Source organism: Lampetra fluviatilis, chromosome 34 (genome assembly GCF_964198595.1).
Source record: "Lampetra fluviatilis chromosome 34, kcLamFluv1.1, whole genome shotgun sequence".
NCBI classification, from domain to species: Eukaryota; Metazoa; Chordata; class Hyperoartia; order Petromyzontiformes; family Petromyzontidae; genus Lampetra; species Lampetra fluviatilis.
The window spans coordinates 10,060,912-10,085,657 of NC_136308.1; the positions used below are offsets into that span (position 1 = coordinate 10,060,912).

The 24,746-nt window shown below is 54.2% G+C and overlaps 2 protein-coding genes across 2 annotated transcripts; one reads left to right on the forward strand and one right to left on the reverse strand.

Moving 5' to 3' along the window:
• Window positions 1-1,040: 1,040 nt before the first annotated feature.
• Window positions 1,041-11,487, reverse strand: WDR6 (WD repeat domain 6). The gene is made up of 10 exons (XM_078872483.1): window positions 11,257-11,487; window positions 10,029-10,712; window positions 9,298-9,491; window positions 8,342-8,956; window positions 6,554-7,958; window positions 5,614-6,208; window positions 5,141-5,227; window positions 3,433-3,552; window positions 2,360-2,478; window positions 1,041-1,845 (listed from the first exon to the last, which is right to left on the reverse strand). The coding sequence occupies exons 1-10, from the start codon at window positions 11,432-11,434 to the stop codon at window positions 1,271-1,273; spliced, it is 4,572 nt and encodes a 1,523-aa protein (XP_078728609.1). The 5' UTR covers window positions 11,435-11,487; the 3' UTR covers window positions 1,041-1,270.
• Window positions 10,544-23,595, forward strand: TSEN2 (tRNA splicing endonuclease subunit 2). The gene is made up of 9 exons (XM_078872484.1): window positions 10,544-10,781; window positions 12,215-12,706; window positions 13,155-13,607; window positions 14,058-14,108; window positions 15,004-15,142; window positions 20,511-20,547; window positions 21,023-21,137; window positions 21,659-21,748; window positions 22,619-23,595. The coding sequence occupies exons 2-9, from the start codon at window positions 12,287-12,289 to the stop codon at window positions 22,682-22,684; spliced, it is 1,371 nt and encodes a 456-aa protein (XP_078728610.1). The 5' UTR covers window positions 10,544-10,781; window positions 12,215-12,286; the 3' UTR covers window positions 22,685-23,595.
• The last annotated feature ends 1,151 nt before the right edge of the window (window positions 23,596-24,746 follow it).

Consider the following 24,746-nt stretch of genomic DNA (forward strand, 5'->3'; position numbering starts at 1 on the left):
TGCCCAGCAACAAACGGCACGATTGAAGGTGTTATTCTATTCCTGCATATGGAAATATGTTAAGAAGCTAAATGCCAATGTCGATGTCTGATAGCCACAAGGGGGGCTTCAGGAGAGAGTTTCTGTAGTTTTGCTGTTCCTCCTCTGCTGAAGGAGCACAGATCACAGTGGTTTGCATGCCCACAAGTTACGCTGCTCTGCCTACTGGACCCGTCTGCTGTGTTTGATACGGTCGATCACCTTCAGAGCACTTATGGCATTTATGGTACTGTACTCTTATGGATTGCGTCCTTCATTACAGGTTGGACACAGTCAGCTTTGGTGGTAGCCAGTCAGAAAGGTCACCGGTGAATTGTCGTGTGCCACTTGGCCCGGTGCTGTTCCTCCTCCACACCGGCGTCGTCATCGCCCATCATCATATCGGCGTGCGTTCATATCTTGATGATATACAGCTCTACCTTCACTCAAATGCCAAGTTGTGCGTCTCTCACATCCTACACCTGATATCGTGCATTGCCAACATGAACAGCTGAAGTTGATTTGTAACAAATCTGAATTCATCACACTCGGGAGCTGCCATAAGCTCGCAAGACAAAATTGTGAGTCCATCGGCATAAACCGCTGTGACATTCTAGTGTCAGATAAGGCAACGTGTCTCGGCATTCTTGCCAACCAGACGGGACTTCTATTAACTTTGTCAGCTACGTGCCGTCCGTCATGTGCTGACCGTCTAGACATCGGAGCGCGCGATAAGAAATGCTTAGACTTACAATTGCACGAGAATGTCTTGTCTTCCATTTTCCATACAAGAAGGAGACATTCACATCGGCCTGTTGATGTTCCGATGATGCGGTTGATGATGACACCAGCGTCTTTGATGAGGAATCTCAAAGCCAGGAGGTGTGATGTTTGGGTCTTGAATGAGTCGTTTTTTCTGGACACCCGTGTTGTTAAACTCTGTTGGCCAGTATTGGAGGAGAGTTACTATATTGTTGAATTGAGAAAGGTTGTACGACTTTGGGGAAATACAACCGTGGGAGATAATTGCAAAGAGCAGTGCGAGGGAAAAAGCAGAGAGAAAAGCGTTGTGACCTGCAGTGTGGTGGATGAGGTAATACAGTCTGGTAGTCCTCATCACGTGTAGACGAATCAACAAGTGAAGTTCACTGGAGCGTCAACCATGATCGTTTGATCGTTGACGCTCCAGTGGGGTGAAGTGGAGGCTACCCCCCCCCCGCACTGTTTAGACAGCGATGCCACGTGGCTTCAGCTACTGGCTTAAGGCTGCCTCCTGCCGGTTGAGCCATGCTCCTTCAGGGGGTGGCTGCGTGGGCCTCACGTCAATCACCTCCACGCCCACGCCCGCCACCACGAACTCCAGCTCCCCCTCCCGCCGGCCCCTCCGCCAATCGAACGCAGCCAAGTCGGCTACGTGACTCAGGCAGCTCACGAGCGGCTCGGCCGTTCCATCTCCGGTCGCCGCAGCGACCAGTCGCCACAGAGACAGGCGCTGATCGGCGGACACGGCGGCGACGGTTGCCTCGGCGATGACGTCCGGACGAGGTGGTGTTGCCACGGAGATGGGGAGCACGGCAACGGCCGTGACCTGCGCAGCGTGGGCATGGTCGACGCTAACCGACGCGAGCGAGCACAGGACTGGTGGGGCCTGGCCACCGGGCGTTTCCACAGAGACGATCACCATGGAGATAGCGCCGTCGTCACCGCCGCTGACAACGAGGAGGCGGTGGTGTCGCCCGTCCCCATGGTTGTTATCCACCAGTTGGACCCGCACGCAGCTCACCCCCGACTGGTGGACGTGCAATGCTCCGCACGGCATGCCCAGGTCTGCGGGAGAATAATGTCTTCTCATTCTCAACTGATACAAATGATAACAAGACAGTGATTTCCTGGTCCAATGAGCATTGAGGCAATGCTCATCACCTGTTTACAGCCCTGAACCAGTGGTGGAAATTCTTCATTCCTATGATTGTGGAAGTGTTAACCATAGACATCTACTGTTGACTTCCCAACAAAGTGGTATTTTATTTTATCGACCCCGGAGGAATGATGGGCTAAGTCAACCCCCAACCAGGATTTGAACTTTGGACCTTCCGATTGCAAGCCGTTCGCTCAGACACGGAGCCACCTAGCCGAATTACAAATCTGCATAACGGAGCACACGTGCGGTCAGTTACATGAGGTGTAAAATTCAAGGATCCCTGAAAACATTTTGCTATCTATTTAGAACTTTTCATTATTGGGTTTTAAAATTTTATTTAATATTTAGGCGGAAAAGAAAAATAATCGCCATGTTGTGGCAGGCCGTCTCTAGCCGGCATGCCGGTGCGCGCTCGCTCACCAGCCGGCTGGCTCGTCCCTCCCGGCTCGGCGCTCGAGCCGGGCCGCCCGCCCACGAAGCGGCCGACGTCCCAGAATGCAACAGTGCCATCGGTGGCACCGCTCGCAAGTAGAACGCACCTGAGGAGGCCGCGCGGTCAGACACAAACAGCAGGCGAGGAGTTGATCTCCCAGCCACCGCCCAAGCCAGCAGCCAGTCCAGGATTTAGTTCCAGCCGCTCCAACGAAGCCCGCTACCGAGGTGCGGCTTCCATTTAATTTATTCATTCATTCGTTGTTCCCAATTCTATTCCAGCTGTGCTGGCAGCGGCATGTCAAGGGACAAAGAGTCCATTTGGAATTCTTGCACAGCAGCGCATCGCTCCGTAGTATAGAATGGTCTGGCAGAAGCAGATAACACAGCACTACTTATGAGAAACCTATACAAGTTACCTTTTTATACACTTTTAAACAAATGAGTTTATTTAGAAATACATGCTTGATATAATTTAAGCGTTTGTCTGTTGCTCAGTGTCCACTAATAGGCAACTATTCATATGCCAATTTTAAACCTGTTCATCGGGAAACAGTTTTAGATTTGTATTTTCATCAGTCCCCATGGTATTAAGTAACGTCCCTAACTCTTATGCATTCTGTCTCCCTAAGTATGTGCTATGAAGGACCATTGCCTGAAACGTTGCCTATTATTGTGGGCGCCATGGTGGCGAGATGTTAACTTGCCTGGTGTACAGGAGATCATGGGTTCGATCCCGACCCTGACACCTGTATATTTGGAGTTTGCCTGTTCTCTCCGTAGTAGTATTTTGGCTCCTATTAAATTTTAACATGATAAGTCACTTCAATGGGCTATAATTTATAGCCGGGTCACTTCTGAAAAATAACTATATAGCTCAGTGGGCCTTACCTGTGAAACAAAACACATTTGATAGTTTAATAGTTGCCTTTTAGCTCACCCAGCAATATGGCTTACTCAAGTTTGGCTTCGAGAGCTTTGACTGTATTATTATTGTTAAAATAAGGCAGCATCATAATTGACAAGAAGCCAGTATCCCTTCCCCATCCTCCACCCCGCACCTCTGGCCGTCAAGGTTGGATCCCAGGTCCACGGAGTCGACGCAGAGCACGCAGCGCTGGAGGGCGTCCGATTCGGCCAGCAGCTCAAGACTCCTCGCTCGCTCCTCAAACGCAAACAGCCTGCGTCCCGGAGAAGAGACAGCGGCACGCGGCTCACGTAGTGTGCAGAGCGAAGACGACAAGGACGATGATGACGACGATGATCGAAATGACGGTGCGAGGCGGGTGGCTATGTCTCCGTGATCCAGTGTCAGGGAATATAGGTTTCCGCAAAACGGGATTATAATAATAATAGTAATGACAACTTGTATCATTCTGCTTCCGATCGCTTAGAGAGGTGATGACTCAGAGGCACGAGAAGGAAGCACAGACAAGCGGGAAGGCAGCAGCAACCACACAGTGAGCCGATACCAATACTTTCCTAAGCTCAGCGGTCCTCTCTAGGTGATGATATTTCACACAATTAATGAGTGTTCATTTAATAATGTGATGTGCTGCTGGTTAATATTGTAAGCAGCACAGTATTTTCTCTCCGACGTGTTTTCCTGGGCGAATAAAGATATAATATTTGTTTACACCGGCACCAATAGGATCTGAGGTTTGAATTCTGCTTTCAGCCTTCCATGAGTAAACTGGGTTCTCAAGTAGAGCGAGGTGATAGTCTCAACCCCATCACCAATGACTGGACAACCAAAACTATCTCGTTGATAATTGTTTTTTTACCCTTTTTATCTGGCAACAAAACTGACACCTTTTTTACAAGGAGTCATGTTTGCATTAACCACAATACCTGCGGTCGGAATGCAAACAAAAAACACAACTCTGATAATGTATGCACTGTCCTTGAAATTGATTGGTCCACACCCAAGACAGCTTTTCTTCGAGCCTAGTCGCACATGGTGTTGGACCAAATGATGCCAAAAGGTGTCAGTTTTGTTGCCAGATAAAAAGGGTAAAAAAAACAATTATCATATTTTGTTCCAATGGTGCAAAACTACCTCTTGAAATTTGGATTTTCAATTCAATTGGCCAAAGTTCAGCTTTGTAAACAACATCTTTGCAGCAGGGCATTGTGGAAAAATATAGATTCCCTTGTATGTGCGATGAAGGGCCCTTGTCAGAAGCATTGTCTATTATATATGCGTATGACCACAATGTTATTGATGAACGTGTTTACGCTTTTTTGTGGTACGCGGATTAAGTGGTCACTTAAAAGGCATCTCAGAATTCGTTTGAGGCTACCTGGCTTCTACGCACCATGCTCTGAAACGCAGGTGTCTCACCGCTCTGTGGGCATTCCGAGCGGTCAAAGCCGAGAGCACAACCAGAATAGAAGACACCAGCATGGCTGTTCTGATAACATCACGGCACCTACTTGAGGAGCCGGATCAGGAAGGCACACGCACTCTCGATATCCGAGCTCTTGCCCACTCCTCATGATGTTGGTGTAAGAATAATATTCATCTCCAGAGAAAGGTCGTACAATGCACTCACATTTTGCTCACTTTGCAATGTAACTGGTTTTGAAGCGCAATTGCCCACGTGGCAACTCGATTAGCTTGGTTGTGTCAGGTGGTGGAGGGTTATCGCTACAACATGCACAATGATCGAACCAAAAACACAAATCATATCGGTGGCAAAAGCCCAGGTATGAAATGAATATATAAACGAAATCGACATTGGCGAGCGGGCGAGCGAGCAGCCTCACCTGACGTAAGCATCACTGCAGGCGGCAGCCAGCAGGTGAACCCCGCGCGTTCCAACGCTGGGCCCCACCACACACACGCACATGTACCTGTGCCGTGGCGGCGGTGCGGGGGGAGAGAGGGGAAGGAACCGGCATTCCACGTCAGATGTTGCATTGTCGAGTAAATTTACCATCCCAACATTTGGACGTGGGATCACTGCCGCGATGTGGCGATGAGAATGCTGGGCCTGAAATCCAGAGGTCGCCGATTCAATCTCCTGGCACTGCAGCAGGAAATATAGCAGAGAGGTCATTGCCGGAACTGTCATGTTATATATGTGTATTCGTGTTTAGAGCAGTGTTAATGACGAATGTGTAGAGTTGTCCGATTTGCGTTTGTCCAGAGAAAGTGCGATGCTGCATTTTATCTCAGCAGCAGCATCAAAAACAGCAGTACTAGCAGCATCAGCGGCAGGAGCTGCGCTAATGCTTACCGAGTCTCGGGGTCGGTCTTAACGAACCGGTGCCGGTCTCTCCGTCGCTCCCACTGCGCGTCTAGCCGGTGCGCGGCAAGGCTCTCCACGTGGCACGCCGTGCCGCCCGGCACCACCGTGATGCGGCAGCAGCGCAGCTCGGCTCGGCCGCCAGCCGAGAACAGCAACCGCGAAAACCCGCGGCTCCGCTGCTCCGCCACGTCCGGTTTCGGCTGCGCCAACGGTGGGGTCCTCGGCCCGCCCCTCACGCCTGCCGCCGCTGCCACCGGTGGCGTAGTTACCGAGCGGCCGTCCGAGGAGGTGCCCAGCAAAGCGGCGCAGTCGGCGATCGCTAGCGCCTTGACGCTCGACACGTGTTCCCGAAGGGTGAGGAGGGTCACGAGGTCGGGGTCGCGATGGTCGCGATGATCACGGGGATCGCGGGGAACAGGGAGACGAGAGACACGCACGGTTGTGTCCTCGCTGGCCGTGACGATGAGCCCGTCACCAAGGTAACGCACACACGTCACCTCTCGCCCATGCAGGCCCTCGCGTAGCACTGGCTGGAAGTGGTCGCGTGACCTCCGGCCGCTACGGCATAAACACACCCGTCCAGCTGTCGACAGGAAGGAATGCACACAGATTACGCTTTGATTAATGCCTTGCGAAGATTTCATTCAAGAGCTCGCGAAATAAGCATATAATCAACCCTCCCTGCGATACCATCAATAGCCATGTCATGTTTTCTATTCAAGAACGTTTTTTTTATACTTTTATGTACTGTTTGTACAGTCTTGTTCTCTCAATTCGTTTAAACAAGTTATTTGCGTATATTTTTCATGAATCGTAATTAACCTATTCTCACGCACGAGCAAAGTTGGACACGAATCGTGAGCGTAACAATACATTTTGATCGTCAAACCCACGGTCCGTTACCCGCCTACCATGACTCGAGACCGACCTTTGATGTAGGCGAGGACCCTGGGGCCGAGCTGGGGGCCGCGAGAGTCCTGCTGGTAGGCCCAAGAGCGGTGGCCGCCCCCGCACGGCACACTGGCCAGCAGACGACCCGTGCGCTCGCAGATCGCAACGAAGTTCCTCGACCGGAACCCCAGCACCACGACCCGCGGCTCCCGGGCGTCGGAGTCGACGTTCACATCTGCCGTGGACAGCGTGGTGTCGTCGATCAGCAGCAGGCGTTCGAGCCAGTCGGCGCGCTGGGCCGGGCGATGCGCGGACAACGCAACGAGGTGGAGGCCACGACCGGACCTCGCTGCTACGGCCGTGGTGCGGTAAACGCCGTCGCGACCCGTCGAGTAGACCACCGTGGTGCCACCGCCACCCTCGTCACCACTGTCCATACGTGCGCGCACGACCAAGGACGTCACGCCATGCCGGCCGTGCAGGCCGAACAGCGATGATGCGGGGCCTGGGATGCCATTGTCGCTGCCGGCACTTTTATCCTCTTCGCTGCTGCAGCCGTCGCTGCCATCGCTCCTGCCGATGCCTCCGTCGCTGTTGCACTCTTCGCTGGCGCGCGAGGGTCGGGCGCTACCTGGTTCAGCAGCAGAAGGTGGCAGTGCAGCACCTGTGTTATCACCTCCATCACCCTCGTCACCATCGTCACCATCGTCATCGCCACTGCAGCCTTCACCAGCAGTGCCACCTACTGACTTCCCATCCCATCTGGCAGGCTCGGCGTTACGGGAAGACACAAACAGCAGCAGGGAGCCGCGGCGGTCGCCGCAGACGACACTGGGCGGAGCCGAACCCGGCACAAAAGAGGCGCACGTGTGCCAGCGTTGGCGGCACATCGGCAGCCGGAAGCGGGCCTTCTCCCGCACGGTGAGCCCCGGGCCGCTCGCACTGCCATCGCCTGCCGGGATCGTGACCTCCCACCAGATGAGGAGGCCATCCGGTCCGGACGAGAACAGGGACCGCGGCCTCTGACCCGTCGCGAACGCCATCACTACCGCCCCTCCACCGTCTGTCTGTGCGTCGGCCCAGGTCAGGTTGTGAACTTTGCCCTCGTACGGCTGGCTTTCCCAAGACGTGCCCGGACGGACGAGGGGAAACACCCGGACCTTCCCGTCTAGGTTGCCGAGGGCGATCATTGTTTCCTCGGCAGCGGTCCCCTGGGTGACGGCCATGAGGGAGTAGGAGCGGAACTCCGGGAGGCAGAGCATGGTGCGGGTTGTGCCACCCTCCAGGTCGTGCCACAGGACCTCTCCTGCGTCCGTCATCACGATGAGGTCCCGCTGCGTCGGCAGGGCCAGGATCTTGGGGGTTCCCGCTGCATGCAGGCCCAGCTCCTCAGCAGCCATCTTGCCTTCGTCTCCCCCCGTGGCGCTGCCCTTCAAGCCCAGCTGGAGGTGAAGGGGGTATGGGTGTCACAGAAATTTTACTTTTTATTTTAGTCAGTGTTTCGCTGTGGATTTAATTTCGTCATGCTCATAGTCTTGTCGACTAAACCATCAAACCATCAAACTTGCGGTTCACTATTACTCAAATGTTGGTGTACGGGTGTGAAATTTCTGACTCCATTATATTATTTGGTCAGCCAATCGATAAACCAGTTTCACATACATTTATAGCCAAATACCATTCTTGGTTTTCCTTAGTGCACTATCTTCCACAGTGTACTCACAATGTTACTAATTCGAGTCTAAAAACAATAATTGAACAATTGACAATCGATCAACAAGACCAACTAGGACCACCCCGAACCCCCGCCAACCCCCCAGCCCACCTGCCAGAGCCGCACGGCGGAATCGGCGCCGCCCGTTGCCACAACGCCGGTGTCGGCGTGCACGGCGAGGGCTCGCACGCCACGGCCGCCCGGGTGGCCCCGCGCCGAGCCCAGCACATGCCCATCCGCCAGGTCCCACGTCAGCACGGCGCCGTCCTCGCCGGCGCTCGCCGCCACGCGGCCTCCGGTCCCGGGCAGCACTCGCACCACGAACACGCGCGCCTGGTGCCCGAACAGCACCCGCTCGGCCGGCATGTCCGGTGGAAGTCGTTGGCCCGCGCCGCCGCTTGCGCCACTGCCGAGACTCGTGCCGCCACGGTGACCCGTACCTTCATCACTCCGCTCAGAGCCGTCGCCGCCGTCGTCATCGCCCGATGCGGCTTGGACACGGACCGACCTTGCTGAAAATTTATCCGTTTGCTCGGGAGGGTGGGCAGCGTCGAACGTGGGGTCAGGCGGGTCGACCGCGGAGTCGCCGAGTCGCCACACCCGCACGCTGCGGTCATCGGACGCCGACGCGAGAACGCCCGACCGCTCGTCGTAGTCGATCGAGAAGATGACGCCCGAGTGGCCGGCCAGCCGGCGGAGCACCGGCGCATGGCCATCCGGCCCGGCCTGCGGAGGAAGAGCAAAGCGAAGCAGGACTAGCGGTGGTTATGGCCGTACTTTGGTGGCTCCGGTAAATAAAATAGTCCGAAATGCAATAGCATCTCAAAATGCCGTAAAATTTTTTTAAACAAAAACACATTAGGGTGGAAGGGGACTGAGGGGGTGCAGGGGTGGGTTATCAGGCCAGGGAACACAGGAAAGAGGAGCGACAGTGGCACCACAGCACAACTCGGGACGAAGCGACCGCGGCTCAACAGCAACAACGACGACAATGAGCCCCAGCAGGGACATCCGGTGGGGGGGTAGGGGTTGGGGGGCAGTACCCACGCTGTGGTGGTTTTGCGTACCTGTGCCGGTTTCCACAGCACCACGTGGTTTCCCACGGTCCCCGCCAGGCAGCAGAGCGAGTCCCAAGTTGAGCCGACGAGGCGAGCCGAGTAGAGCACCCGCGTGTCGGCGCACCGCGCCTCGCGCCTCACCACGCCACGCCGCCACTCCCACAGCCGCACAGCATTGTGGGCCAGTGCGACTGCCAGCAGATCTGCCAGGCAGGGGCGAGAGGGGAGCAGTGGGAATGGGGCTCCATGGTGATCAGGTGACGTGCGCAATGTAGGGCGGTGATGTGGAGAGGTTTGCGGTTTGATCCCTTACGGCCACCCTGGTTAATGCTGCCGGTGTATTGCAAAAATACTCGATTTATGCTTCACAGTGCAAGTAAAAAATTCGCTGTTATGTTGTACGAAAGGAGCCATGTGTGTTGGCGACACAGTCTAAGTAAGCGAATTACCTAATTTAATATAGCCACGCAGCAACTTCACTCCATACTAGGCAGCATATACTCGTCTGTGAAACACAGGAATTGTACTAGAATAGTGCAAATAACATTTCTGGGTCGTTGGCCTGTGTTGTCACGCGAGAGGCAAGGCTTAATCTCATCCGGCACACCACATCCAACCACCCTGTGGCAACTAGTAGTCAACATTCTGCATGCAGTCCTCCAGTCTCCCAGGGAAATACTCGGCGAGAAAAAAATCTCCCCTAGTCGAGGGTGGGGAAGTCACCTGCGTGGGCAGTATACCTTCGTTGCTGCATCCGGAATCTTGTACAAATCTCGAGTCCCAGATCCAGTCGCGCTCCACACGAGGTTCCGAAAGCTTCTCAATGAACGGAGCACATGGGCAGCACTCCGCCGCTTGCCTCGCCCCGCTCTCACGCTCCGACCAATGGCTGCAGGCGGCTCCCTCACGCCCCGCCTCCTTATCTCGGCGCCCCGCCCCACTATCGCTAGAGCCCGCCTCCTGTTCGACAAACCCCGCCCATTGATTAGCCCCCGCCCATTTAGTTCCAGGCCCCGCCCATTGAGTTCCAGGCCCCGCCCATTTAGTTCCAGCCCCCGCCTCTTTATCACCAGGCCCCGCCTCTTTATCGCCAGGCCCCGCCTCTTTATCACCATGCCCCGCCTCTTTATCACCAGGCCCCGCCTCTTCATCACCAGACCCCGCCTCTTCATCACCAGGCCCCGCCCCCTTATCAACAAGCCCCGCCCCCTCATCGCTAGACCCCTCCCACCGTTCGTCAGGCCCCGCCCACAGCCTCGCCACGGCGAATCCCTTCCCACCGAAGGCCGCGACCAAGTCCCCGGCCTCGCCTGGACGCGCCACCCGGACGCGGAGGCCGTGCACCCGGTGCGACCCCAACAGCAGCAGACGGAGCAGGGGTCCCGGGCGACGCGGGTCGCACACGAGGAGCCAGGGGCCCTCGCCTGGGCGAGAGAGGAAGGAGACAAAGAAGCAAAATAAACGCGCGCAGGGAGACGCCACGAGACGAGGCGGTGAGCAGGCGGCTATGAACAGCTGACCGTCAATATGGCAGCGCCCATTGCGGCACCATGTGTGCGCCTTCCACACACACGTGTCGGTTGATTGCTAAACGCTAATTGCAATTGCGGGTGAGTAATCACAGTCGAGGTGGCGGTGAACTCGGTATCATTATTCATCAATACACTGCTGGATGAAGAATTTGCTATCTCACACCTCCGGGATTCGTAATTGAGTACTGCCTCTCGCGACTTAAAACACGTCATGGGGCGATAAAGTGAGAACCACTTTGTGCGATATCAGCCGCTGTTTGTAATTCGGACTGACTTCGCGCCCGGCCATACCAATATGGAATTACCACCAATGGCTAAGGTACTGTAGGAGCACGATCTGAGAGCGACATAAGGCGCGTTTTTGTTTTTATCATAGCCACCAATCGGCGCTCAGAGGCGGTGTTGTAGGGTGGTTCGTGAGAGACTTTTGACTCACCGATAAGCAAATACCGGCCCGCAAACTCCAGAGCGGTGATAGGCGCCCGGAGAAGCGTGGAGGCCGCGGCGAAGAGTCGAGGAGGGACCTGCCCCGAGGCGACCCCAGGCCCGGGGGTACACGGGGAGTCGGGACCCCGAGGCGGCAGAGACGGGAACCCGCCTGCCTCTTGCTCCATTCCGTGGCCTCGACGTTCGCTTCTTCGTGCGGGCTTGGTTGTCCCGCGCGCCCCCTTGTGTACGTACCGTGCGTGTGTGTGTGCTGTGTGTTTAAGGGGAGTCGTGGTGCAGTCGTTAGCGTATTTCGACGTGAACCCGGCGACCTGAGTTCGAGTCCAGCTCACGGCCAACAGTGACGATTATATGAACCGGTCCTAGGACTCCCCTAGCTCGACCGGGCCTCAAATGAGTACCCGGTGCGATGTGTAAAAGCATCGCCATTGGGGAGACAAAGGCGGTCGGGGCGTAGTGCTGGCCACCCACCCCCTAGTGTGCTGTGCCAGCCTGCGTAGGTGCTCGCTAACAGCACTTGCCCCAACAATCTGTTGGCGTACTCCGACTCGAACCCGGCACCCGAGTTTGATTCTCGCTCATGCCTTAAATAAGTTGATTTTGTTACATTGCTCTTTGCTGCCCACAGCATAGCATTGGAGCAGCCTATAATACCTGTTTATTGGATGGTGGTAGCACATACAAGCATTATTCGGGCTCAACCCTGCTCATCTTCTGAGATCGACGCATTCCGGGTGATTTGGGCACAGGCTGGCCTCTATCGCTACCAAATTGAAACAAAAATGCAAGAAATCCATTGCGTGTTTTCAATTATGATATTCCCCCAGCAGGAATGTAGAATTTCTACAAACATAGATCTGCAAAGATATGACCCCCACCTCTGCGCTCGTTCAAGTGGTACACCATATTTGTTCACGTCAGGATTCTCTTGTTTGTGTTTTCCGCAGATTCCAACTTTACCAGGACCCACCACCCTTACTGGGGCCACCTCCATAACTAGGACCACCTCCTCCCCGCCGATGGCGATGCCCGCTCCGTTCCGTGCCCCCAAGCGCAAGCGCTGGCCTCGCGAACCGTACGAGGGGCCTTTTCCGGTGCCCATACGTCGTCGCGCCCCTCTCCTGCTGGACGGGCCCACGCCCGTCCCTCCCGAGAACGAACCCTTGAACGCAGACGTGGGCGCCGCTGACCCGTCCACCACGAGGGGTATTGGAGCGGCGCACCAGCAGCCTGGCAGCGTCGCTCCCGCCGCAGGGCCGAGCGGCGCTGTTGAGAACGAAAGCGATTCCATGTGTGGGAACCTTGGTCTACCTGTTGCCGCTGTGACTTTTGGCGAGGGGAGAGAAGGGAGCGATGAGTCAGAGCGCTACAGAGGAGAGCTGGTGCACAGTGCGGTGCTGGTGCGAGACCGCGGGGACATGGAGGCGCTGTACAGCCGAGTAAGAGCTCCATTCTGCACGTGTGGGTGTGTGCTTCCTGACTATTCCCCACCACGTCCCCACTCCGGCTCGCAGTGCGATGCAATTCAACATCGTCATTTGCTTCCGTAAATTGTGTCGTCTCGGTTGTGCCGTTTGGTGTCTTGTCATGAGATGAGGAATCAATTTGGAACCCTTGTGCTAGAGAACGGTCCACAGAAGTTGATGTACCAGAACTACTTCGAAGATCCCTATCAGTGTGGAGACAACGGAGACTAGTGACACTAGTGGGTAGACTGTAGAGATCCCTAAATTCACTTGGATTCTCATGTCAACATCCCTTTTATTATTGTTTTAATACAAGATAGAATTCAGTTAATTAACACCACTATCAACCTTGAAGCCGAAAGAGTTGACTAAACAAGTGAAATGCGCTGCTCGTATCGTTTATTCCTGTTTTGTTTTGCAGGGATTTTTTGGAAAAGGGTTTTTGTCGAAAAGCAGACCTCAGTTTTCTGAGACCCGACGTTTCACGCCTCCGGGAAGCCAGCCTTGCCGGGACCCTCGGAGGGATCGTGAACAACCCGGCACATTACCCGGCACGCGCAGCGTGGAGACAGACTCACTGCTTTGCGGCGCTGCTACGAGCAACGGCAACAATGACGCTGTAGGGGACGGCGCTTGCCCCCGCCAGCGCGATGGTTCGGCCGTCGGCCATGATGATGGAGATAACGCAGCAGGACGAGAGGTGGACAGGGACAGTGATGGTGCCGCACGGCTGGATTCAGCGCATGCCACTCATACGGATTCAGGAGCGACAACGGCGATCGAAGGGGTGCCGGATGAATTGTGCAAGCCCATCGTCGGGTGTCAGCAAAAGACGGAGCGCATTGCAGAGCATTTGCAGCTAGCCCTGGAGGAGGTGAGTGAATTGGGGACCTCCTTGGGGATGAATAAAAAAATGGGGCAGCAGACGGCAGTGTAGAAAATTCCCATTGTACTGTACTTTCCATGCGTCCAAGTCCGCGATCTCCTGACCCGCACTGACCAGCGTGCTGAAGTATGGTGACTCGCATGGTGTGGGCAGACCCTCCATCCAGCACTGTATTGGCTATGTACAGTGCGAAAGAAGTTCAACGTTCATACAAAGGGCTGTACAACTACATTTGGAAATTTAAAATGTAACACTGGAGGGCTTCCAGCAAACAAATTACATGGGAATCCATTTTAATCCGGCCAACCGCTTATAACACATTAGCTCAGGTTATTAACTTTTTACATTAAAGTGCTTACATCATGCTGTCTGTATTATTTTTGGTGTGGCGCTTCTGTTTTTCTAACTTACCCCGGTTGTATTTTTTTTTTGCTTCAGGCATTTTTTTTGGCGTACGCCCTGGGGTGCCTGACCGTCTCCCTAAACGAGGTAAGCGATGATGGCACCCTGATGACGGCGATGGAAATAAACCCGGGGCGTGGACCTTTAATTGCATGTTGACAGGCGTTCTAAATTCAGTCCGCCTGCACCATGCACCACGTGGCGTGGTGAGACAGTGAGGGGTGGTGACGGCCTCTGGAAGCCTTCTTCCAGCAGTGGATGGATCGTGGCTCGTGATGATGATGAGTGTATGGGGCGACATTTGTTTATTTCCAATGGCGCTTGTCTCTACAGTCTGTTAAAGGTTGCACGGGGGTGTTTGTCTTTCGTGTGAATGTGCGAGTGTGTTCAAATGTGCATGTGTGCACACGCGTGTATAACAAAACCAGTTGCAGAGCTCAGGCCTACAAGCCTAAAATATCTAGAGGCCATAAACAAACAGCACTTTAAAAGTTGTAATAGAGTTCGTGCATTTATTGAATTGAGCACGGTTACATGAGCTTGGAAAAAAGAGATTTTAGGAGGAATTTCTAAAGTAGATCAGTGCCTGAGAAGAAACAGAAAGAGAAGTACGGTGGTTGACACCCTGTGGTCTGGGGTGTGTGGATGAGACGTGTGTGTGCACACGTGTGTGCAGTAGTGTAGCGCTTGGCGTGCCGTGCTCCGAACCCGGCGACCCGAGTTTCATTCCCACTCATGAGCCAAAACCAGTGACGATTATCTGAACCGGTCTGGAGCCTCTCCTAGGTCGACTCAGCCTCAAATGAGTACCTGGTGTGGTGTGTAAACATCGCCACTAGGGAGACAAAGGCTGTCGGGCGTGGTGCTGGCCGCCCACCCCCTCATGTACCGTTCCGGCCTTCATAGGTGCTCATGAGCAGCACTTGCCCCAACAGTCTGTTCACGCTATACGGGGACCTTTATCTTTGTGTGCATGATGCAGGAGGAGCTGTCCCTGAGTGAGCTGTGGAGAGTGTGCGTGCGCGCGTGCCCACGCTTCCTAGCCCTCTACCCGGCCTACCACTACTTCCGCTCCCGAGGCTGGGTCCCCAAACCCGGCCTCAAGTACGGAACCGACTTGCGTGAGCACCAAGCACAGCACCAGCGGCAGCCGACGCGTGCCCTCACGCTCTCACACACACCCTCCGTCTCGCATGCCCCCTCTCGCTCTCTCACACACTCACCCTTGCTCTCTCTCTCACACACTCGCTCTCTCACTCTCACACACTCCCTCACGCCACCAGTAGGCATTGCACACTTGCTGTCACACAGTTCCGAGAGAGTAATTATAGTCGACTTCTCGATTATCTGGGGTAGGGCAGGACGGGACTAATGCAGGCGGCTTTGTGGCCCAGGGTTTCCGAATTTGAGCACCCTCAAAAAATATACACAGCTTGGTAGCAGTTGAAACGCAATACTGTGGCACGATGGTAAATCCTCTCGGTAATTTTGTAATTAAAACCATCGCGACACCATGTGTATCACTGCCAGTTGTGTGCCAAAATTAATATAGTTTTGTTCCTTGCTAACTTTTACTTGGCTTCACAATTTGTAAATTGCATAGAAATAAGAGGGACCCCCCCCCCCCAAAATACAACAGCCCCAGGCCCCTCATCAAATTTTAGCGACCCTGGGAGGAGGACAGCAGACAGGGGTGTCCTGGATAAAGCCAAAGCGCAGCTAATGACAGCGGCCTAGCGGTAGTCATTGTGAGTAATTTATCTTTTCGAATGAGTAACGTGCAAAGAGAAATGATTTGGAGGCGTGGGTAACCACAGACAAATTGGAAGGAGCCAAAACTGGCTACGAAAATTGCCCAAGCTCCGTGGCCCAATATTGGGATGTTTGGCCAACTCCATTTATCAGTGTTTTTATCCACGTGGGAGGAAGCCGGAGTACCTGGAGGTAACACTCATTCCTCATACGAATGCAAACCCAATTGAAATTAATCCACTTGCCGTACTGCCAATTGATGGCAACTTTGACGGGAGAATCGATTAGTTTCAGTTCGTTGCTGTTCCATGTGATTGGTTCTTAAACCCAGCAGCCGCATAGCGGCAATTCATTAGAATGCCGAGCGTGCGATCAACGCATGCCCATTGATAGCACACAAGCGCGAATACTCGCGCGCACACGCATCTGCATGCACACTTGTGTGTGTGCGCACACTCATAGTTGCACCTGCGCTCGTGCATTCTCACACATTGGCACACTCACGGAAGTTCTCGCATGAAGACAAAGCTCCCCCGTATAGCCTTTACAGATTGTTGAGTCAAGTGCTGTGAGCATGCACCTATGAAAGCCGGAACAGTACACAAGGGGGTCGGTAGCCAGCATCACGCCCAGCTTCCTTTGTCTCCCCAGTGGCGATGTTTACACACTGCATTAGTTACTCATTTTATGGTGAGTCTACCTAGGGGGAGGCCCAGGACAGGCTCAGATAATCGTCATTGGTGTTGGTCGCGAGCGGGAATCGAACTGGAGTCATCGTGTTAGTAGCACAGTGCGCTAACCACTCCCCCACCACTCCCCAACACTTGCATGCATGTGAAGTATTGGAAATGACGGCAGGAAACTCCTTGACGGGTAACACACTTCTTTTATTAAATCTTCACTTATCTCGATACAACGTGTAGTCTCTATTCTTCCGCGTACGGTCACCAGACACCGGTACAACTCGTAACCTCTTCTCTTCTTATAACACACCGTACTGAACTCGTGTAGACTCCAAGCCTCTAGCTACACACGCCTCACTCGTCTCGTGTAGACTCGCCTCGTGTAGACCCTATGCCTCTGGCTACACACACATCACTCGTCTCGTGTAGACTCTTCTCGTGTAGACCCTATGCCTCTGGCTACACACACATCACTCGTCTCGTGTAGACTCTTCTCGTGTAGACCCTATGCCTCTGGCTACACACATATCACTCGTCTCGGGTAGATTCTTCTTGTGTAGACTCGTCTCGTGTAGACCCTACGCCTCTGGCTACTCCTATATCACTCGTCTCGTGTAGACTCTAGGCCCCGGCTACACACTCGGCATGCTGACACTGCATGCTCACACTACCCCCGCCTCTGGGTTACACAGAGTCCCGGTCCTCGCAGGACAGCGGGACTAGGTACCGCAGGGCCCTGGCTCTTCTTCCCGTCTTCTGTCTTCGCTGGTTACACTCTCCCTGTGCGCCTGTGCGCATCCCCTTATATAGTCGTTCCTCCCGGGAGACGGAGCGGATGCGGACCTCGATGCGAGCATCGCTTGTTAGTGAACCAATCACAACGCGTTATCTGTACGATCCTCTTTCCCCAACGCGTGTTTCCACTCACCAACCAATCACGCCGCGCTGCCACTCGATCACTCCCACACCAGCACGTCACCGGCACCCAGCCAATCAACACCACACAACCCACGATCCCGCGCTGACCCCTGATCCCTCACCGTCAGCGCGCGTCACCACCCACACATCCAATCACAACGCGCTGGCACCTGATCGCTACCCCAGCGCGTATCACCACTACATCACCCCCCCCCACATAGCTTGCAGCCGTCCCGGCTGCTAACCAACAACCTCCCACATCGTTAACACAACAAACCCCCCCCCCCCCCCAGTGTGCCCCGTAACACAACAACAACACAACAGCAACCTATGTACAATTTGACAATAACCGCAAGAAAAGTTAACAATACCACACACAACACCTTATATATAAAAAACTATATACAGCCCGACGAACAACATAATAAAAGCAATTTCTAGAAAACGAACGTGCTCCGCTTCTCTGCAAGTAACGAAGTGACGAGGAGCTCCCACTGCCTCGACTCCTCACGTGGCAGGTCAAACAAAGTAGCGCGACCTGGCGCGAGTCCGTCTGGCTGGTCCGTCATACGGGACGGGACACTGACGACCGTCAGGCGGCTCCGGCTGCTCTAGACGGCGTGGACCGGCCTGAAAGGCCCGGCCCCGCCGCGAAGATCCGGCCGCCGGTGGTCGGCAGCTGTCAGTTCCGAGACACCGGGGTTTGTAGGGATGCCTTGGGGCCTTGGTCGTCGTCCAGCCGAGATCCCATGGCGCGCTGACGGGGCACGCGGCAACCGGACGCCACGTGGCCCCGGAGGCCGCAGTTGTAGCACGTGATGAGGGTCGTCGGTGATCTCGGTTGCTCCAGCTTGCGGGTCGATCGCAGAGGCGACCGACCCCTCGACCTCCAGTCCCCCGGCCGTCCCGCGGTGAACGCCTCCTCTCGCGGACTGACGACTTGTAGTTCGGTGATCACCGAACCCGGAGTTGAAGCCACAGCAGCGTTGCAGACGACCCCCTGTTTGCGTTGAAGGGCCTCGTGCGCTTGTATACTCGTAGCGACCCGTAAGGAAGAAATGTCGATCTCGTCGGCCGTGTTGATGGGGACCCCCAGGTCCTGCGCCAACTTAAGCAGCTGCTCCAAAACCATCGCATCCTGGCCCTCCTCGTCCATACGAGGGAATGCAGCATCGGCGAGAGCCAGCAACGCCGTGCGATAGGCGAGCGCGGTCTCCGTGTCCGCCTTCCGCCTCGCATAAAAATGATGGCGGCACGCCGAGGGAGGTCCGTAGACCCTGGCCATGAGACCCAGCGCTGCCTTAAGCGTGGATCGGTCCGACCTCCGAGCTGACATGAAGGCCGCGAGCGCGTTGTCGTCCAACATGGCAGGCAATGCCCGCAGCGCCGTAGCATCGGACCAGGCCGACATCTCCTGATGCGCCAAAAATCTGCGCTGAAACTGGCCCCAGTCCCCGCCTTCCGCCTTGAAGGCTGACAATGCGGGGAGGCGCTGTTGAAAAATGAAGTCGTCCTCCGCGTCGTGGTTCCTTCCCGCCGCGCCGTCGGTGTGTAAGATGGCGGCTCCAATGGCGGACGCCTGATGGCGGTCCGCAGCGCGCGTCGATGACGTAAGATGGCGCGCTTGGAGACCCGCACCCACGTGGCGGTCGCCGTTCCCGCCAAAAGTCGCCGCCGATGAAATGGCGGGAATCGCCAAGTCATTTTGGCGAGAATCTGCAGGGCGACCCTGTAGAATGTCCGCTGCCGTCTCCGCTCCAGCCGACGAGCTGATCTCCGCCAGGATGGACGCGGCTGCGAGCAGCAGCTCCGCCAGACGAGAGTGCGCCTCCCGGAGCACGGCCTCGGTCCCCCTCCGCTCCTCCGGCGCCGCCGGCGGATCCTGCAGCGTGGGCCATTCTTCGTCCTCACCCCCCGACGGCAGCTGGCCCGGGTCGTCAAGGTTGTCCCCGCGGTCACTCCCGTGGGTCCGAACGGTCTTCCTCGTATCCATGCTTGGAAGACAGTTTCACTTCTGACGCCAGTTGAAGTATTGGAAATGACGGCAGGAAACTCCTTGACGGGTAACACACTTCTTTTATTAAATCTTCACTTATCTCGATACAACGTGTAGTCTCTATTCTTCCGCGTACGGTCACCAGACACCGGTACAACTCGTAACCTCTTCTCTTCTTATAACACACCGTACTGAACTCGTGTAGACTCCAAGCCTCTAGCTACACACGCCTCACTCGTCTGGTGTAGACTCGCCTCGTGTAGACCCTATGCCTCTGGCTACACACACATCACTCGTCTCGTGTAGACTCTTCTCGTGTAGACCCTATGCCTCTGGCTACACACACATCACTCGTCTCGTGTAGACTCTTCTCGTGTAGACCCTATGCCTCTGGCTACACACATATCACTCGTCTCGGGTAGATTCTTCTTGTGTAGACTCGTCTCGTGTAGACCCTACGCCTCTGGCTACACCTATATCACTCGTCTCGTGTAGACTCTAGGCCCCGGCTACACACTCGGCATGCTGACACTGCATGCTCACACTACTCCCGCCTCTGGGTTACACAGAGTCCCGGTCCTCGCAGGACAGCGGGACTAGGTACCGCAGGGCCCTGGCTCTTCTTCCCGTCTTCTGTCTTCGCTGGTTACACTCTCCCTGTGCGCCTGTGCGCATCCCCTTATATAGTCGTTCCTCCCGGGAGACGGAGCGGATGCGGACCTCGATGCGAGCATCGCTTGTTAGTGAACCAATCACAACGCGTTATCTGTACGATCCTCTTTCCCCAACGTGTGTTTCCACTCACCAACCAATCACGCCGCGCTGCCACTCGATCACTCCCACACCAGCACGTCACCGGCACCCAGCCAATCAACACCACACAACCCACGATCCCGCGCTGACCCCTGATCCCTCACCGTCAGCGCGCGTCACCACCCACACATCCAATCACAACGCGCTGGCACCTGATCGCTACCCCAGCGCGTATCACCACTACACATGCATCCACAAACACATTTTCACACACACGCACGCGCACACACACACAGACTCAGCAACATAGCCACACGTTAACCACATACGGCTGTATCGCTGTATAGGGGTGCGTCATAGTTCCACTCTGTGCTGTTTTGTGTGCAGTGCTCTACCGAAAAGGACCACCCTTTTACCACGCTAGGTGAGCGTCTCCTGAAGCGTATGTGCGATGTGTGTGTTTGAGAGCGTGTCCATTGTGGGGAGCGGTGTCGCAGTGATTAACGCACAAATCGAGAGACCCGAGTTCCATTCCCGCTCATAACCAATAACAGTCGCGAATGTATTGAACCGGTCCTGTGCCTCCCTCGGGTCATCTCGGCCTTAAATGAGTACCTGGTGCGATGTGTAAACATCAGTATTGGGGAGACAAAAGTGACTGCACATAGTGTTGGCCACCCACCCCCTCGTGTGCCTTGCCAAGCTTAATATGTGCTCGAGAACAGCACTTGCCCCAACAGTCGGTTAAAGGCTATACGGGGGATTTTTGTCATCGTGTATTTATACGTGTGTATGCATGAGTCTTCATGTGTGCATACGTGTTCGCGTGCCTGCTCGCGCCCATGCCCGCTCACATCCATCCCCCCCCCTTCCCTGATGTGCCGTGGCCGTGGTCACAGCTACTCGGTGGTGGTGGAGATGGTGGACGGTGCCAATTTCCGCGGTGACGCCCTCCGAACCTTCAGCTGGCGCTCGCTCGCGGGCCTCAACCGGACGACCATGAACGTGTCCAAGGTGGCGGCCGGGTGTTAATTGAATTTATGAACTCGGCGCGTGAAAATATTTTTCAGCGAAGTATTTTTTTTTTTACTTCGTCGCTTGTTGTAGAGGTTCGCGGTTTGAATCCAGCAGCCGCCCAGGTTAATACTGTGATGTGCACTAACCACACATGTGCGCCGTCTGCTTAACAGTGGACGTTAAAAGAGTCAATGACATTTGAAAAATAATCGTCCGTTGTGTGCTCGGCGTCATGGTCAAAAGAAAAAAATGACTCGCAAATTACTTAATTGGGTGAAATCGCATCAGAACATCGCGCCCTACTGGCAGACTTATACCTGTCTGTGAAACGTAGCACCTCCGTGATTGACTTACGCAATAACAATAGGGCAAACGCCAATAATAACATTTGTTATCATCACTGGTAGATGACGACGGCTTGGGGAGGTCTTCATCCAATAGTGGATAGATCATGGCTGCTTATGGCCGATGATGGTGACGATGATGATGATGATGTGATTCTGTGTGTGTGTGCGCAGGAGCTGCTGCTGTGTTTCGTGGTGCGTCCCGTGGGCCTGACGGAGGAGGAGCTCTCTTCTCCCGAGTGTCTGCGCCGCTTGCGCGTGCAGGTACCACGTACGCGCAGCGCCACACGCATGCGCCACATCAAGGACAAAGACCCCCCGTATAGCCTTAACAGACTGTTGGGGCAAGTGCTGCTAGTGAGCGCCTATGAAGGGCTGGTACGGCACACGACGTGATGGGTGGCCAGCACCATGCCTGATCGCCTTTGTCTCCCTAGTGGTGATGTTTACTACACACCGCACCAGGTACTCAATTGAGGCTTAATCGACCTAGGGGAGGCTTAGGACTGGTTCAGATAATTGTCAATAGTGTTGGTGGTCGTGAGCAGGAATCGAACCTGTGCACGTGCCAACTGTGCGCATGAACATCACGGTGCCGCATACACCCACAGCTCTGAGATCAAAAATAATATATAGTGGGAATGGAAAACGAGGTTATAAACTTCAAAAAATTATTCTAACATTTTTTTGTTATTTACTTGCCTTTGCTGACGGAATACCTTCCTATGCCGTCATTTGGGATTGTTTGACTATACTTCACCACGCTGGTTCAATGCAGTTTGATGAAGGGTGACGGTGCCTCAGACAAATTCAGATATCACTCGCCAGTGACGTTAGCCTCGGCCGGGAATCGAACTCGAGTTTAGTTCGAATCTTGCACAATGAGCTAACCACTGCATTACCACTCCCCAGTACCATGCCACGAGAGTAGCATGTGGAAAATCTTTGGCCATGGTTTTTTTGACCTAGGTAATGTAGATGGCAAACGCCCTTTTGCTCTGTGTGCACATTTATATCTGTACTGTACTTCCATTTTTGAAGCCCGCGCTGTAACCGGATGAATCGTCAGGAGCACGGTGAGAGACGTGTAAGTGAGAAGGTGGCGGTGATGATGGCGGTGGTGTCTGTGGCCAGGAGGTGGTGGTGGGGCGGTGGGTGTCTGGACGGGAGCGCGGCAACCGTGACGACCTGGATCTGTGAAACCCGCTGTGGGCATCAACGGGAGGCCGACTGGAGGAGACTCTCGAGCCGATTTCTTCAGTGCTTTTGGCGAAACGAATTTGGCAGCGTAAGCATGAGGTTTGGACGTGATACTAATCCTAACGCTGTCTATAAATGATGAGGAAACCCGGTAGGCCCTGAGTATTAATTTTAGCGATGAATCACCCTCGGGGAGAGTCAGGTTAGGACGCCACTCGCCGCTGATTTTATCCGTAGCTGGATTTCGCAATTTTTGACATGAGGCGCTTCCACCAGCAGTGCCGCGAGCAAGCACTTGGCAGAGCCGCACCTTTACGTTTTAAATTCTACTATTATTGTAAAATTATATTTGAATAAAGTGTTGTCGATATTGCGCATTAGAATGATATCAATGGACAGTCCTGCTTTGCTTAATAAACGAAACAAATTGTGGTTTAGTTTTTTTTTTTATGGGGTCCCTCAGAAGTTTTCGGGCCCTGTACAAATGTCCCTGTGTCGCAGTGCCCCTAAATTCGGTCCTGATCGTGACCACGAACTCGCTCCCCTCCCAGCATGCTTTGCATGTCACATGACATCACCTCACTGTGCATGTGTACAATGCACAACAAACCTTTAGATCACTGAGATAAATAACTAGGGCTATGTTATCATTTTCCATGATATTTTTGTTTACGTTACTGAGGATGTACGAGTCCATGCCCTCGCAGGCGTAGGGGTGGATCGCAAGTAATTGCAGAGGCTTTGGTGGGTCGGCTCGTTCTGGCTGCTGCCGGAAGATTGTATAGTAATCGTAAAATGTGGGTCATGAAGCACAAACGCTCATTATGCGATACCATCACCCGCGGGACACCCATGTGTACGTCCAACATAATCATCAGTTTTAAGGTCAACGCATCAAATTAAAACACTCGAATTTGTACACCTGATTTGTATATTTTCTTCTCTGTAGCATACCTGCCTACAAGTGTGTACACGTGTGTGTGTAGGTGTGGTTATTTTGTGTAACATTGACACAAGTTGGGAACAGGAGTGGTGTGAAGTTGCCAGTTCATCTCGGCCTGTCGGCGCATAACACGAGGGCCTGTCCCGTGACCTCCCGGCGAAGCTGGTTATGCTTTGTACAGTGTAAAAGTGCACCGAGCCAGGCACAATCGCTGTGGTGACGTCACCATCACTTAAACGCGAACGGCGGTTGCTGTTGTTTAGTAGCAGTGCGGTGCTTTGCGCTTTGTCCTCAGAAACTGGTGACACAAGTTCGATTCCCAACCTCGGATAGCATCGGCAACGAGTGATATCCAAACCTGTTCTGAACCTCTCCAAAGGTGACTGGGAAGTTAAATACCTACCTGTTGCTGTGTGTATACATCATCACTGGCGAGACAAAGGCGGTGAGGCGTGGTACCGGCTACACCGCATCCTCACGTGCCAATTTCGGCCTTAATAGGACAGGTGCTCGCACCAACAACAGCACTCGCCCCAGCAGTCCGTTGAAGGCTACACGGGAGGCGGATCTTTGTCTACGCGTGGCTCTGGGTGCTTAGGCGCAGGCACTTTGTCAATTTGTCGACTGCAGCCTGGCCCAGGCAAGCGCCCGGTGGGACTGCATTCCGCGCGCTGCAGCTGCCGCTTCAAAAAGATCAATCGTTGTGGGTTTCAGAGGAACAGTGTCGTCGCGAGAGACAGTACCTGGTGTAGTGGGCGTGTGTGTTTGTGTTCCCTACAAAGATAAACATCCCCCGTGTAGCCTACGTAGACTGTTGGGAAGAAGTGCTGTCAGTGAGCAACTAGGTTCACGAATGCGTGTTGTGGCCAGAACCACTCTCAACCACCTTTGCCTCTTATGTGGCTGCTTTGGAATCCCACGTGATAAGCCACTTCGATGAGCTATCATGTGTGACCAGATCACCTCTGAAAAGAGCTACATATCTCAGTGGGCTTTACCTGGTAAACAAAATTTTATTTTAATTGGCCAGCCTCGTGCTGATGTTAACACACCCACATAAGGTACATACTTATTCAAGGCCGAGTCGACCTCTGGGGGTGGGGGGAGTCCCAGGACCTG